Source organism: Ctenopharyngodon idella, chromosome 6 (assembly GCF_019924925.1).
Source record: "Ctenopharyngodon idella isolate HZGC_01 chromosome 6, HZGC01, whole genome shotgun sequence".
Taxonomy (NCBI): Eukaryota; Metazoa; Chordata; class Actinopteri; order Cypriniformes; family Xenocyprididae; genus Ctenopharyngodon; species Ctenopharyngodon idella.
In genome coordinates this window covers 20620889-20635528 of record NC_067225.1, presented here as the reverse complement: position 1 = coordinate 20635528, position 14640 = coordinate 20620889, and the positions used below count along the sequence as shown (strand labels likewise).

The 14640-nt window shown below is 37.6% G+C and overlaps 1 protein-coding gene across 1 annotated transcript in view; it reads left to right on the top strand.

Moving 5' to 3' along the window:
• The window catches only part of zc3h3 (zinc finger CCCH-type containing 3), a 72478-nt gene that overhangs the window by 32233 nt on the left and 25605 nt on the right, over nucleotides 1-14640 (top strand). Inside the window, exon 4 of the mRNA XM_051896690.1 lies at nucleotides 6315-6453. Coding sequence (XP_051752650.1) covers nucleotides 6315-6453 — 139 coding nt within the window. The remainder of the gene's footprint in view (nucleotides 1-6314; nucleotides 6454-14640) is intronic.

The following is a 14640-nucleotide window of genomic DNA, read 5'->3' as shown; positions in this document are numbered from 1 at the left end:
CCTGAATAGTAGCGGTTCTACACTAACCTGCAATTTCAAAGAGCATACGCATCAAGATCCTCAAGCAATGCCAAGAGTGCCATCCTCAATTTCAAACACAATAAACACCTTTTATACAAACCCAGATTACAAACCTCTAATTAGCCAGCTGTAGCTGCACATGCATTTTTGTCCAGAACTTTTACTCTTTTACTGAATATGAGGAAATATGTGTTAATGAAATTTCATTTTGACATGGTTATAAGGCCACCCAGAGTATGTGCTTTTTTGCTTATATGTGGTTTCAGTTGTTGCTACATCTTTTTTTTTTGTAATAAATTTTAGTACGATTGTTATTGATACATGATGTGTTTATGAAAATGTTTGTACACAGATTTCACGCATAAATGTGTGTGTTCCCGTGGTTAGTGAATGAGACCCACTGTGCGTGGACATCAGTGGCCTGTGCTGACGAATGATACTGGAAGCCTTGCACAATCAAGTTACAAATGGCTGCTTTCAGCTTAATTCTATTATTAACCCGGTATTATACCTCGAACTGGGGAGTTCAACTTTATCCCCTTCTCTCCATTTGGCCTTGTGTTTGTTGCCAAATATGATACGATTGCACTGCCTTCACATATGGTTTCAGGAATGCCTGTTAAACAGCTGTCCCATAACACAGGCACTTACAATCATTGACAGAATTGCTTGGAAGAAAAGCATGCAGAGTACAATCAGACTAGAGGTGATATGACCAAAATCTTATATCAGGATATGAGTAATTTTATTTCACAATAGCATTGTATATCACAATATAGTTATTTTTGCTTTAAATAAGGTTTTTATATCATCAACATTTTTGATACCATTGAAATTTCATAATTTTTGTCACCCATTTCAATATCACAAAAAACATACTAAACTAACTTAACAAAGAAACTAATTACAAACATTGGGACAACAAACTACAATAGTACAAAGAAATAAAGCTCTTCATTCTTGTTTAATTAAGAACGAATGCATGGATCCTATATACTGTTACTCATGCTTTTTCTTTCTCAACTATTTATGTTCACTTATGACATAAATGACTGTGTTTACAAGGATACTTGCAAAGATGGGCATTTTGACACATAAGTATGTGTATTTAACCATTGAAGCCCAATTAGGTGGCAAAAAGAACTTAGTTCAGTGCTCACAGGCTCTATGAGCAGCAGCATGTGCATGCTTCTCTCAGACAGCTCATGCATATAGCGAATTGACTTCTCTTTTCTTATTGTGTTTTAGTTTTCAAGGCTTAAAAACACATGCAAACGATAAGCTTTCATGACCACGCTGCACAGCAATGTCACATGAGTGCAACCGCAATGGAGACGATAGTCCAAAATCTCTACTGGTTGACAAATTTCTATCAGTTAATCGTGTCTACTGGTATATCACCCACTCCTAAATCATCCTTACCATGCAGTAATCAACAACTCACAATTCCCTTTGATCCAGTCCCTGGCAAGAGAGCATTCCGGAGCTATGCCACACTCCATTTCAGCTACACTTGTTTTGTCCTACAAGATTCTGCACTGCCTTAACACTAGTTTGATAGCAGTGTTAAGTGTTGCTGGTTTACCGAAGAAGCATTTAATGGCAGCTGTGCCGTCCCACTGGGAATCAGAGGATGAGACCCTGGGGGATTGCTGCAGAAGCAGGAGGGGTATCTCTCACTGTCAATAATGAGATTAATGATGTGACAGAGATGGAATGGTAAAGAATCGAACTGCTGTTAAACGGAATTAGTTGTCAAATTTGGAGACGGGATCAGAGAACATGAGATGATACGGCTTGATAATCCCTAAGAGGATGCAGGGTGTCACTGCTCCCCTGTCATAACATTTGATGAGGAGTGCAGGGAACATTCCAGAAAGTGTGAAATAAATATTATAGCAGTTGTCGCACTATGTGTATCTCCATTTCAGTTCCAGAGAGCATGTTAGGACAAGGAGTGCAACTTGAATGTCTGCATTTCCTTTTCTTCCAGTCTTCCTTCCTTTCCCACCTTTTTTCCTTCCTGTCTTTTTTGTATTTTTGGCATTTTTAACTTTATTTGGACAGAGAGAGTTGGAAGTGGGAAAGAGAGAAGGGAACGGGATCAAAAAGGACCATAAGCCAGGCTCAAGCCAGGACTCAAACTCGGGTCAATCAAAGAACAACTTTGACTATTTCTTCCTTTTTTTGTTTCTTACTACTTTTCCTTCCTTCCTTCCTTCCTTCCTTCCTTCCTTCCTTCCTTCCTTCCTTCCTCCCTCCCTCCCTCCCTTCCTTCCTTCCTTCCTTCCTACCTACCTACCTACCTACCTACTTACCTTCCTTCCTTCCTTCCTTCCTTCCTTCTTATTTATATTTCTTCATTCATTCCTTTCCTGTTCTTCCTTCATTTCTTTTCATTGCCTTTAGGGGCAGTCATGGCCTAATGGTTAGAGAGTCAGACTGGTAACTGGTAAGGTTGCTGGTTCGAGTAATTCCGAGTACTGGGTTACAATACTTGGCCTTCACATGTCACTTTCACTTTCCTCAGTTTTTTCCTTATACCTATCTATCTACTGTATCTTAAATTTCTTCAATCCTTTCCTTCCTTCTTACCTATCTACCTACCTTACTTTGCCTTCCATCCTTTCCCACATCTGGGAGAGCTGAACTACACAAGATGGCCACCTTAAAATTGGTGAGAACCATGTAATTTCCAAGTCCTCTTATTGGCTGTATGCAGATGTGCTTTTCCTGTTAACATTAATATCACCACTCAGTTATCCCAAGCAGCCCAACATAAAGTCCAGAGCGTAGACAGAGAAATAACATGGGAACCTGTCAGAAAAATGAGTCTGTGCATGTGACAGAGAGGGATAGATAAAGGTGTGAGCTCGCAGCGCTGAAGCCGAAGTGAGTTGAGTAAATAATCGGCCGTCTGAGGAGCCGCGGGTGCGGGGCCGGTGTGTCAGCAGGCGATGGATGAGTCCCCAGGCCTGATTGTAAAGCCCAGCAGGTTGTGTTGGTTGAGTGAGTCTGTGCCGAGTGGAGTCTCAATCTTCCCTCTAATAGGCCACTGACAGGCCTTTACCACACACATATACACACACTTGCGAGCACACACATCAATAAAGTGTCCTGACAGGGACCATAGCCTCAGCTTTGGTACCTAGCGTGCAGTTCTACACTAAACCGGCCGCGCACACACGCACAAAGACATGGGCGGCATCAATTCTGTGGCGCTATCATTAAACAATAGGTAAGGTGGAACAATACAGTGAAGTGCGTAGTATACGGCTGGCTGTGTAAGACACAAGCTCTCTGACAAGCCATATTTGTCATCCGCTGGGACACAGGCAGGTCCGACATCGGTGGTACAGATGAGAGGTGTGTGAAAAAGTGACTTTGAGCCAGACAACTAATCTCGCAGCCTCACTTACACGACCCCTTGACAGAGGCCCACACACAAGTGTGTTTGCTCCCTCACTTATGCAGTCTGGTCATATACTCCACCGCTCAAACACTCCATCACATAAAGCGCACATAAACACTCATAAAGGGTCCTCCATATTACACACAGTTGTACAGTCGTACACATCCCTCTGCTGTTCTCTATTTCTAGGCCATATTGTGCCGAGATTTGATCATTGGTAAATGTTTGTCGAAGATGAATTTCCCGGCGTGTGTGTGCGTGTATGGGTCCAATGATAAATGGAGAGGGGCACCCTGGAGTAGAAGACAGGGAAAAATAGGAGGAAGGTTTTCTATTGGTACAGGAAATGTGAGTTTCTATTGTAACATTATGGAATGGCCATTAAACGCACACAGGAAGAGTAACTGTTCAAATAACCAGGGAAAGGAATATTATCAAAAACAATACGTTTGTATCTGCTTTTGTTTACTTTTTGCTTTTGCCATAATTTATATTGTCTTCTTTCCTTCCCATTCATCCTTACTTTCCTTGTTTCTGTCCTATCTTTCTTTCGTTTCCTTTCTTTCTTCCTTACTTTACTTTGTGTCCTTTTTTCCTACCTTCGGTTTCATTCATTCATTCATTCATTCATTCATTGTTTTTCCTTCCTTCCTTCCTTCCTTCCTTCCTTCCTTCCTTCCTTCCTATATCAGTTTCCTTCCTTCCATCCCTTTTTCTATTTCTCTCCTTCCTTCCTTTCTTTCTTCATTCATGCCTTTCCTCCCTCATTCCTTTCTTCCTTCATTACTTCATTCCTTCCTTTCTTCCTTCATTACTTCCTTCATTCAAGTGTACTTATTCTGAGACACATTAAAAGAGCACAACTGAGAATGTATGTTTTGTTGTAATGTAACTCTTGCTAAATCGGCGTTCGTATAATTAGTTTTAAAGTAAATACCATCTGCTAACAAATACAACCTTTTTGTAGGCAGTTGTACATGGTTTATTAAAATAAAGTTTCAGCCAAAGCCTTTCTGCTTTGTCTTTTTCCTCCACTAACCCTCTCTGATTTTCTTAAAATCTTTAAGTAATTCCATTCTCCCGTTGGCTTGTCTAACATGCTAAATTGTACCTGCTGGGAATAAATCTTTGGGGTTTTTACCTCTGGTGTACAGCGGCAACGAGCGAAAGCTGCCATGCCGAGTCCATCTTTTACTCGGCTCGCATGCATGCATGTCACTTCAGCCCAGCCACTCATAAAGCAACATGATGGATAAATGAATACAGAAATAAATAAATAAAAGCCACACTTATTCTCTCCCGCACATCCTTTCCTCCGCCTCTCTGATGGATCTGTGAAATGATATAAGGAATAAGACTTAGAGGGAGAGGGAAAGAAAGGGTTGGGGTGGAGAGACGGATATGATTTATTAGGCTGATAAAAATTCAGCCTTTGTTATTCAGTCATTTTTCCATGTGCAGCTTATTAAGGAGCGCACCTGCCAGAGGAAGAGTTTGTGTGCGCCAGTGGGTGTATGTCTAAATGTGTGTGTCCCGTAGAGTAGGAAGACTCAGACCTCACAGAGCCAGTTTAGATGACACCCTCTGCGCCTCTGTCTGTGCTCAGTGCCATATTTTTATGTCTATTAATGGCACCCTTTACACCTGGCATTATCATGAGATTTCAGTGATCAAATCACAATTGGTAATACTTAACCCAAACTTTTTCTGCTGGGCCCCCCTTTTTGTAAAGAAAAATATTTTCAAGCCTTTGCCTAGCGGGATAATAAACTCAACCAAACACATCAGATATATTTAATCAGATATATACAATTTAATATTACAACTTACATCTGCACAAAAGAACGTGAATGCGCATGTGAACTGACTGTGCTCAGAACTCCCGTTGTGGATGTGATCTTCCCGTAACAACAACAACACTGAAACACGGGCAACTAAAGCACAAATAATTTACAACATTCAATTACAATAGTGTTCTCAATATGATGTTATGTGCAAAAGTCTTAGGCCACCACCAGCTTTGTTCTTTTAGCAAAGTTTTAATGACCATTCATTATTTATTTTTTGGTCTTTATCATGATACAAACAGAAAATACAGGAAATATGTACACACAATGTATAAAGAAAAAAAGAAAAAATTGTCTTTAAGCAAAAATCAGTATTTAGTGTGACCTCCTGGACTTTTCCAGTTTCTCAAAGAAGAAAATCTGAGAAACTTCTCATCAGATTTTGAAAGTTTTCTTGGCTTTCCAGTCCTTTTCCATTCCATTTAGGTTTAAGATAGCCAGGTTGCTGCTATTGCTCAAATGTAAGGGGAGGTTACTTGCCACTTTAGCCTATAGAAGTCTTTTTTTTTTTTTTTTTTTTTCTGTTTTTTAATACTGCATACACATTTACTGTATTTTATGATTATATTCTAATAAACAGACTGAGAAATAATAATATATTGTCATTATAACATTAACAACATCTAATGGTGGTCTAAGACTTTTAAACAGTACTGTATATGGCCGATTGGTGCTGCACATCTTGCACTTAATTGTATTTTCATGATCAAAGTGATTCCATGCATTTTTCACATGCAAGTTATCTAGATACCAAACATGTTTATACTACATATAGGTGTTAAAGCATCTGGTGGTAATGTTTTGTGTTTGTGTGTGTGTGTGTGTGTGTGTGTGTGTGTGTGTGTGTGTGTGTGTGTGTGTGTGTGTGTGAGAAATGTAAAAAGTATCTATCTCTAACTGGAGTTTGTGCAAACCACAGGCTAATGACTCAGTTATAGCTTATGCAGGCATCATTAGGTGATTAAGCATTATTGATCAGTAAAGTGACATGTCAACCATTAATTCCCTTCCATGATTTGTCTGTTCCTTTGCAGGCTCCACCTCTTCTTCAGTGCGAAGCCCAGCATCACATAGGGTCATCAAAACACGCTACAAGATCGACACACGCAGAGCGCATACAATCCATCACAACCCTGCTCTTTCCTACAGGGTCAAGAGAGTACATTCTGCCAGGTAAGTGATTGGGTGCGTTTCTGGTGGAGGTGGAAATGACCAGCACTTAATCCACTTCCTGTTTGTCTCCTCTTCTACAAGGCTCATTTCAATGGCTTTATTCTATCATAAATTGTGCATTTGCACTTGTGCGTGCATCCCGCTCGCAATCTCAGTCCGGCACAACCAATTACCAGACTGATTAAAACCTCTCGGTTGACATTCAATGTTTTTATCAGTGTCTCAATGCCTAATAAAACATTAAATAACCGCCTAGCCCTTAATAATGCCACACAGAACCATAACTAACTGCCTCATCACCGCTGATAATGACAGAGAGAAGGTGCCGCTCGTCATGGTAATCTATTACTGGAACCATAATATTACACCATAAAGATGTACTACGGGATGCTCATGTATACATGTGGGTAGTCACCGAGACAGAGGCTTTTAATGGCCAATGGCATCTTGAAATAGTTGTTTGTATAACAACATTAAGTGTTTTGGAAGTGTAAGGGGCCATTTACCTTTTTGGAAATTTAAAAATGTGAGACATTGGTCAGAGGAATAAAAAAAAAATGTATTTTAACATTCCAATGCTTTTAGAATGAGACCTGAGTGCAACGATCAAAGAGGTCCATCTAGCAGATTTTTACATAGAAAAACAATGGAAAAGAAGTGCTACGGTAAGTGATATGGAAAAGCAGACCAACAAAAGTTTTTCCTGTCAGTTTGCATAGATGCCCTAGACATGCAATACAGTGGTGCTGATGGAAGAAGAACAGGTTCCGATTCAAATTTTTATTTTTTTTGTTTGCGAAAGAGAGTGTCTTGCTGTTGCACTATATGAGGTGACTGGTTCTCCAGTGTGGTTCCGTTCACACAGCACAGGTTTACCAGACTCTCTTTCAAAATTTGGTAGTGAGTCCTGAAAATTTGAGAGAGTCAGTTTGATTATAGAATGCGTTTGTTACTCTTTTTCCTTGTTATAACATTGCTATTGTGAAAAGGGTCTGACATGGCTGAAGGATATAAAGAATCTGAGTACGAGCCTTTAAAGCAAAATTAAGAGAGCTTGCAAAGCTTCTAGATTGTGAATGTTTTATAGAAAGACAGAGAAAAGGAAGAGGGGTCACTGCTGTGTCTGTATGGCATTAGTTTTAGTCTGATAGGAGGCCACTGAGAAATCCTATTCACTTAAGGGTGTAAATGAAGCACTCATGCGTACGGGTGTAAATTTTTTATTCCCCCTCTTATCTACAGAGTTAAAATGATCTTCATAAATCCCCCTGCTGTGTGGCCCTGGCTTAGCCATGTATAAAAAAAGAGAGTGTGGATTATAGGTGTTATATGTTAAGAACGGTGCCACATTAAACAAAATAACCTTCTCTTTTATCTCTCTTGCTCTCTTTTACTGTCTTTCTGGTCTGTTCTGCCTTAGTAAGGATTGCTTTACACTGCCTTAAGTGGATAGCGCTTACCAAATTCACTCTTTCTGGTTCTTTCAAGCAGTATCGGTGCATGATATCACTCTGAATATCTGATTGGCTGCTTAAGCAGCCGTAACTTTGTGTTAATGAAGAGAGAGGAAGTTAGGAGAGTTGATCTGTTTATGTCCATGGGTTTTAAATCTAGTAATGTAGTGAACCCTGCTCATATCGTACGAGCTTATGGTAGTTTCTTGAGGATAAGTATCTTATGTGTTTGCTCTCGTTTAGGTTGGACGTGAATGCTCAGAGATAAAGCATGATCTTTTTTTTTATTTTTTTTTATTTAAACGTGTTTATTGAATTTTAAATGGCAATAATCCTGCTAAGGACTATCTGCTATGCCTGATTTAGTAAAACTACTGATCTCAGACGTCTAACAGCTGCTCTTCAAATAGATGATTAACAGGTCTGCAGGTCAGACTCTCATCTGAGCTCATTATTGAAAATTTGCTGACATTTTGACCTCAGCGGCTTGTGCACACAAGTATTCAACACTGTTTCTATACATTTTGGATTTAGAAATGTTTCTTGTTGGTGTAACTGAGTTTCTAGCTCGTTTCAGATTAATTTGAAATTCATTTGTGTTACATTACACTTCCTGAGTAAGAAACTAATGAATATCATACTGAAAGTATAACCTAATTGCTTTGTGGAACAGCTACTAAAAACTTTGTGTAAAATATAGAAAGTAGATAAGTAGATTTTATGCCCGCATATTATTTGAAAGACTACATTTGAACATTTGTACTTTTGCAGTTCACTTAAATAGTCCTGCAAAAATTTATTTTCAGAAGTACAAATGTTTAAATGTAGTCTCTCTCTAAAAAAGGCGGTTAAAAAATGATGAAAAGCCACTGACTAGAAAATTGTGAGCAGTCACAGCATTTTCAAAATACTGTACACTTTTTATATGTGTCACTAAAATCTAAAATAGTATTTGTCAACAATTAAAATATTTAACAATATGCAGCATGGATACTGTAATGCAGCGTTACCAATTTTTGCAATTTTGTGTGCAGTCCATTGATACTACTTTTTTGCAGTTTAGATTTGCTGGGGCAGTCCTCTTGGGATTTTAATGGGTAAACGAGTGTGTGTTTGTAGAGCTTCATTTGTGTAATGCAGATTTTGTGAGATGCGTGCTTGGCTTCAGACTGCCTTTGAGCTGTGGTGACTTACCGCCATTCATTTAGCTGCCTGCAATAAATATTGATTCATCAAGGGATTTTCAATTTGAACCTCTGTGACGCATTGTGAAATATTACAAGAGAGAGGGAAATGAGAAAGAGAGAGATAGCGTGGGGGAAGAGAAGATAAGGGAAGATTTTTAACGATCCATCTCTCTTTCTTTCATTCATTCATTTGTTGGTGATGCTTATTTTTAGAGTATTTTAGAGTATGGCTATCTGCCACCTTCTTATTACATTTACACATTTGGCAGACATTACATATTCGCTTTTATCCAAAGCGACTCATGGTGCATTCAAGATGTGCAGTTTGCCAGTACATGCGCTCCCAGGGAATCAAATGTGATGCTACACAACATGCTTTACCTAATGAGGAGAGACTCTTGGTGTTGTGGCTTTTTTTAGTTAACAAAAACAAGCACACAGATGGCCGATCACAGTCCACCCAAGAGCTCAAGCAGGAGAAGAGCAGAGCCCCTCTCCGTCTCACACATGATCAGACAGACGCGGGGCTCTTTAGCCCCTCACCCTTCCGTGCAGTGACCCAGCGTCCGGCGCAGCGAGCTGGAGAGCGGTGGGAGTGTGTAGTCAGCAGTGCGGCTGTGTCTGGTGATTGAGTGTTTGAGGGGACCGGGTGGGGGAGGAAAGGACCTCGTAAATCCCCAGCAGCCACCAGAAAATAGATATAATCTTAACATTAACTACATTAATAGTAGCAGGAGTTGAATTAAGAAAGCAGTAAAGCATGGACGCCTGGGCATAAATTACATGAGTCTGTGTGCGCGCACACACACGCATGCACACATACAAACTGCCCTCCTCCCATTACACACTCTCTGTTTTGTTATTTTCTGGATTTGTCTTTCTCAATTGTTTTTTTTTTTTTTTTTAATTGTAAGTGTAGAGTTTGTTTTTCTCTTTGTATTTGACCCACCAGATCACCTCTTAAGAACTGTACTAGGGATGCATTATGACAAAATTCATAATTGTCGATTATTTCTCTTGATATTATAATAATGGATATTAATTAATTTATATTATATCATTTTTATTGCTATTAATATTAATAATGGCTCGAATAGTATCAATATCAGTGTTAATATCATATTATTTATATTCAATAATAAAATGTACATTAAAATAAAATACTTGTGATATTGATATTGTGAAATTGTCATCACAAATATGAATTTCATATCATATTAATATTAATGTTGTTGACATAAATAATTATTCATATAATATTATTGATATCAGTATTATTCATTCATATTATATTATTGAAAACATGTTCACCAAGGCTGCATTCATTTGATAAAGCAAATACAGTAAAACAGTGATGTTGTGAAATATTGTTACAATTTAAAATAAACATTTTCTATTGTAATACATTTTAAAATGTATTCCTGTGATGGCAAAGCAAATTTTCAGCAGCATCTACAGTCTCTGTGTTGCTTGAATATTATATTATATTATATTATATTATATTATATTATATTATATTATATTTATATTTATATTATATTATTATGTATTATATTATATTATTATGTATTATATTTAAATTAATGAATTAAAATATATTCAAATACTTGTGATATTGTAATCACAAATATGAATTTTATATTTAATTAATTATTTTTATAAATATGAATTCATATTGATATCAGTTTAATTAATTAATTAAATTTACATTAAATAATTAAAACTTGATTGATTAATAGGCTTTAATTTATTGCTGTTTTATACATTTATTGGAATAATCTTTTTTTTTTTTTTATATTGTTCGTTCCTTATTTTTAAGGAAATATTTTAGAAAACACATTCATTTATTTTGCTGTAGTGCAATGTATTAGGCCAGATTTCTTCCTGATGTTTCCTTGAACTCTAACACTGTTCAAGTCTGAGAAACCAAAAAAAAAAAATAATATTTACCTTTTATTTTCTGTAGTCGACGCACTCTCACACATATGGTCATGCACTCTCTCAGTGTGGGTGGAGTGGCCAGTGTGGCCCTCATCAGGTTTAGTGCTCTGGTATTGATCAGCACAGGATATGCTGCAGCGCTGCTCCCCTCTCCTCTTCTTCACCACCTCTCCATTCATCTCATCCACCTATCCAGGGGGAGAAGGGAGGGGAGCATGAGGGAGAACAGGAGGAACAAGAGATGAGACTTGAGAGTGCTAAAGGACAAGGTAGAGCAATAGAGCATAAGAGCGCTGATATTAACAACCAAAAATGTTTGAAAGTTAATACTGCCATAATACTGCCATCACAGTATTGCTATATGTGATCTTGGACCACAAAACCAGTCATAAGTCGCACGGGTATATTTGTAGCAATAGCCAACAATACATTGTATGGGTCAGAATTATTGATTTTTCTTTTATGCCAAAAATCATTCAGATATTAAGAAAAGATCATGTTCCATGAAGATATTTTGTAAATTTCCTACTGTAAATGTATAAAAAAATATTTTTTGTGAGTGGGTATGCATTGCTAAGGACTTCATTTGGACAACTTTAAAGGCGATTTTCTCAATATTTTTATTTTTATTTATTTTTTTTATTTTTTTGCACCCTCAGTTTCCAGATTTTCAAATAGTTGTATCTCAGCCAAATATTGTCCTATCCTAACAAACCATACATCAATGGAAAGCTTATATTAATCTCAATTTTTGTATAAATCTCAATTTCAAAAAAATTGACCCTTATGACTGGTTTTATGGTCCATGGTCACATATGTATTATGAGATATAAAACAGAGCAGGAGCATGGAGGAATGGATGTAATTGATACAAATGTTGATGATGACTAGGGTAGGAAATACCCTAAACGTTTTACTTACCAGCAACAGTGGATGGCAAAAGCCCAATTTTATTTTGTATTTATTTTTTACAACTATTTTTGTTTATCCTATGTATAGATATACTCTACCAGAGGTTTGGGGTCAGTAAGAATGTAATAAAAGTATTAAAAGTATTAACTTCTTAAAACATATATACAGTATATTACTGACCCCAAACTTTTGAGCAGTAGTGAAATTAAGCAAATGCTAATTTAGTTTAAAGCGACTTACAAATGAGAAAGATTACAACCATTTTGTCATACAATAGCCAACAATATCTGTAATACCACTATGCTGAAGGTACAGAAGCGAGAGTAGAGGGTTTTTGTTTGTTAGTTTGTTGTTTATAGACAGTGCTGTGCACAAAGTGTGCATTACCTGCAGACAGCACTCAAGATCCAAATAGTCAGTATGACTTGTGCAATCAAGATGCAATCAAATGTGTTACTTCTACATGTGTGCATCACTGATACTAATCAAGAGCATTTATTGTCATAGTCCAATCTGAAATGTGCCACCCATAACAGTGGGTGGTAGAATAGGCAAAAATACCTGAAACAAAACATAAATACGAAATACACCCTGATGACAACTGCCTAATTTACCTCATGTCTCTCAGTCCTCTCCCCTTTCAATGACCACTTGTCTGCCCTTGAGCTGTTTTGAAGCTGATTTCTTCAAACGTTTTAAATGTTTTCCCTCTCTAATAGTCTTTAATATGGTTATCACTTAAGCTTCACCTCATTATCTACTTTGCTACAGGCAAAAAACTCATTTACACAAGGAAAATTGGTTAAGTGAAACCAGCTAGCTCATTTCAAGGGTAACTCTTTTTGTCTATTCTTCAGGATGAGCTTACTAATGCTTTCTCTGCAGCCAAATAGACAAGACAAGCATTATTGTGAATGCCCGTGCGGCCTGTGAATTCCTCCCCGTCACCAAAACAAAAGTCACATCGTTAATCACCCTGCCGGAGTGCTGATTCGCTCTCTCCTTCATCTGCGCTCGTCCTGCGGTCGAAACACTACAAGACACACATACTGTATATGCATGCACATGCTCTCATGTGAGTCTGTATGATTGAAAGTGGCCAGGTGATCGACGGCTAATTCTTTATAGAACTTTTCTTACAATTAAAAGGTTTTAACTTAATTGACGTGCATACACACTAATGTTTGGCCAGCATATGCATTCTTCTGATCGTCACATGCACCAGCACTGATGTGTTTTTGTCTTGACACAGGTGTAAGTCCCCAGCGCTCATCCTTGCTGATGGTTGCTTACCGTGCCCCCTAAATATGCCACATACTAGCAAAACAGAGATTTGTGTCTAGTGGGAGTGATAAAAATCATGATGCCTCAGAGATGTTTGCTGTAAAAGCGTTTATTTTGACAGAATGAATTAAAGGGACAAAAACACAGATTCGCTCCAGCCCCTCGAGGGATGGGTCATCATCAGCATATCCGGTATATTTTTGCATTTCATGCCTACTTAACATGAGCACACTGTAATAAATGAATTGTTGAGGGAACTTAAAAATTCAATGCATTCAGATTTTTAGATCCACTCAACTATTGTCTTTAAAATCTCCATAATTAACAGTACTTATTTATTAATTTGAATTTGTTTGATCACTAAATGCAAAATGCTTCATTCAGCCATGAAATGATATCTTTGTTTCTAAAGCAAATATATCTAGTTTTAGATATAGTTTTAGATACACACTGCTCCGGGTGTGCATCATGGTTTGCAGTGTGTGTGTGTGTGTGTGTGTGTGTTCACTACTCACTACTCTGCTCCTAATGTGTGTGCACTAACTTGGATGGGTTAAATGCAGAGGACAAATTCCGAGTATGGGTTACCATACTTGGCCTTCACGTGTCACTTTCACTTTCACTTTTTCACTTTCACTTTTAGAAGGTTGTATATAGGCTTCACACTATGTACACTTACACAAACCCCAAGTACCGTAACAATCAACAAATGCAAAAATATGACCTCAACAACAAAGGGTTAAACAAAAACCAGGGCTTGACAAACTTTTTTGTTCACCAGCCACTGTGGCTAGTGGTTTTCCAAAGTTACTAGCCACTCAGCATTTTCACTAGCCACAATTTCGACATCAATACCATGGGGAAAACTGCCATATAGATATTTTTAATATTTTAATATTATTTCATAATTTGGCAACAGGTATATTAGGCTGCTGTCACTTTACGACCTGACGCACGGATGATCCATTATACTGTTACACATGCGTTTTCCTTCTCAACTGTTTACGTTTCACTTAAAACATAACTGACTGTGTTTACGTGAATACTCACAAAAAGGCATTTTGACGTTATTTTGTGTGAATTAGACTGTTAAAGCTCAATAAGCAGTGAAAAAGAATTCAATTTAGTACTGAGAGGCAGCTTTATGTGCGCACATTTTGGGCGTGAGCACAAAATCTGCAAGAATGAGTAAAATTATGTGCAATACGCGCAATCCCATGTCTAAATTCAAGCTCTGTAACACCTACAATATTCATCCAGAGCAATGAGTATTTGAAGAGATTAAGATATTTCAGTATTGATATGTATCGAAAAATCTATAATATATATATTATACAGTGCACCTGTAAAAAATATTTCTGTAAAAACTTCTCCTCTCTTATATCCCCCAGCAGACCCTCAGGAAGAGC